This window comes from Bos grunniens, chromosome 6 (assembly GCF_055505025.1).
Source record: "Bos grunniens cultivar Pamir isolate PY7600 chromosome 6, Bosgru_T2T1.0, whole genome shotgun sequence".
NCBI lineage: Eukaryota > Metazoa > Chordata > Mammalia > Artiodactyla > Bovidae > Bos > Bos grunniens.
In genome coordinates, this window is record NC_141170.1 from 96,665,012 (window position 1) to 96,666,918 (window position 1,907).

The following is a 1,907-nucleotide window of genomic DNA, read 5'->3' on the forward strand; positions in this document are numbered from 1 at the left end:
TTGTTCTGAATTCATCCTTACCATGTACATACCATTTGTTATTACTCTAGCCAGTAAACCACGTGGAGGGCAAGCGTGTATTTGTCTTCGTCTTTGCAAATGATTTGGTTCAGCTGGTGTTCCTTGCATTTTTTCATTGTTATTCAGTAAGTTACTTCCTTCTGTTGGTTCATTTCCATCTATACCTCTGAGGTTCATACCTGTTTCCTGCTGTGTTTAAAGCAATTAAACAATTCTTACAACTGTGTATTTACTGTACCTTTCTATAAGTACTGAGCTATCACATCACAAATCAAATTTCCGTTGCTAGAATCAAGGCTGACACTTTACAGGAGAAACAAACAGCTTCATTACTAGCCAACTGGTGAATGCTTGGAACAAGAACCATGCAAGGAGTACTTACCTCTGAGTCAATATTTGCAGCATTATTGAGTCACATAAAATTCCATTATGTTTTTCAATACCGGGTTTAAAAATTAGCCTATTTAAAACAACACCTCAAGGCAATAGCTACTAAATATGTCAGAGTGATTAAAAAAGAGACAATCATCTGTGGTGAAAACAAATTCACATTCATTCATTTACTTGAATTTTAAGCAATAAAGAAAGAGGTGGAAGAAACCAGCACCATTCTAGAGGTTAGGCTGGGAACATGAAGTATCTCACAGGCTCTCCATGTAGGGCCAGCTGCTGACTATCTGGGAAAACTAGTAATCACACCTACCATCAGTTTGGGGATTTAAGAATGGAGAGAATTGTTAACTGAGTGACAGAGAATGAACAGAATACAATTCTGTCAAGGATTTGGAAAAATACAGTCCCCACCTTAAGGAAATGGTTGGGATGTTTTACATTTGATCATACCTGTCTTCCTTGGTATGAGGAGGCTGTGTGATTCACCTCTGTGGATGGTTCTGAATCTTTGTGCGCAGCTCTTTTATCTTGATTCCTCATGATTTATAATTAAGAATAAGATGATATAGGGAAGAGGAAGAAGATCTGTTTTGAAAGAGAAAGAGTATAGGTATAGAATAGCAATTTGAGATTTAAATAAATTATTTAAACAGCAATTTGAGCAATTTAAATGAATAGAATGGCTAAAATAGGTTACACTATTCTTAACTTTCAACTGAATTTTGTTTTTTTGGATTACAGTATATTTTCCTAATTCTTACCTTTTTACCTTTCTTGAAAAAGCCCTTGTTCACCATCATATTTTTATATGATTTCTTTCCCACCCTACTTTCTGAGTTGTACTTCAAATAATCTTAGTGATATGTCTGTTATATTCTCCTCTCTAATGGGTCATTTTGAAGCAGAAAAGGGGCAGGTAGCTTTCCAATACTGACATGAGGAAATGAGGCACCGAAGAGAAATCTATGGATTCCATCATATTCAGAGAAACTATAGTCACTAGTTCCTGCTTAGTTCTTATTTCAAAATTAAAGTAAAAAAAACAAAAACAAAAAACACAGCTCAAGGATGGAGCAGCCACAATGTTTTAGACACTGATAAGTGGTAGGACAGTCTCTTGATAGTCACTTGGATCACGCAAATATTACCAAAGTGCATCTTTTATTCTCTACAGACTTACAATACACCCCCTCCCCCAAATCACTTATATGAAGTAACTAAAAAAACTGATAGGGCAGACCTGTAATTGGTTTCAGAAACACCCACTTCAATCTCTTCTCCCTTGGCCTCCCCTGCTATATAGGCTGAAAAACCAAATTTTCCAATTCCTATCGACTTCTGTAGCTAGAGGTGCCCATGTGTCATACTTCCACTTAATAAGCTATAAGTGGGAGTCCCTGGGGAGGAGTTTCATTCCCAAACAATATGAAAAGGCCTTTCGAGGACAATACTGTTTACTCTTTGCCCTCTCATATTTCTTTCTCCTTCTCAGA

General features: G+C 36.6%; 1 protein-coding gene across 11 annotated transcripts in view; it reads right to left on the minus strand.

Moving 5' to 3' along the window:
• SLC9B2 (solute carrier family 9 member B2) overlaps window positions 1-1,907 on the minus strand; it is a 64,053-nt gene that overhangs the window by 47,008 nt on the left and 15,138 nt on the right. For 6 of the 11 annotated variants that reach the window (XM_086406874.1, XM_086406873.1, XM_086406872.1 and 3 more), the window contains 2 exons: window positions 865-999; window positions 33-210 (listed from right to left, as the gene is read on the minus strand). In XM_086406874.1, the coding sequence (XP_086263000.1) occupies window positions 33-210; window positions 865-954 (268 nt within the window). In that variant the 5' untranslated portion in view covers window positions 955-999. Of the gene's footprint in view, window positions 1-32; window positions 211-403; window positions 536-864; window positions 1,000-1,907 lie in introns of those variants that run through there. The other 5 variants (XM_086406880.1, XM_086406879.1, XM_086406877.1 and 2 more) reach the window with 2 other exon arrangements.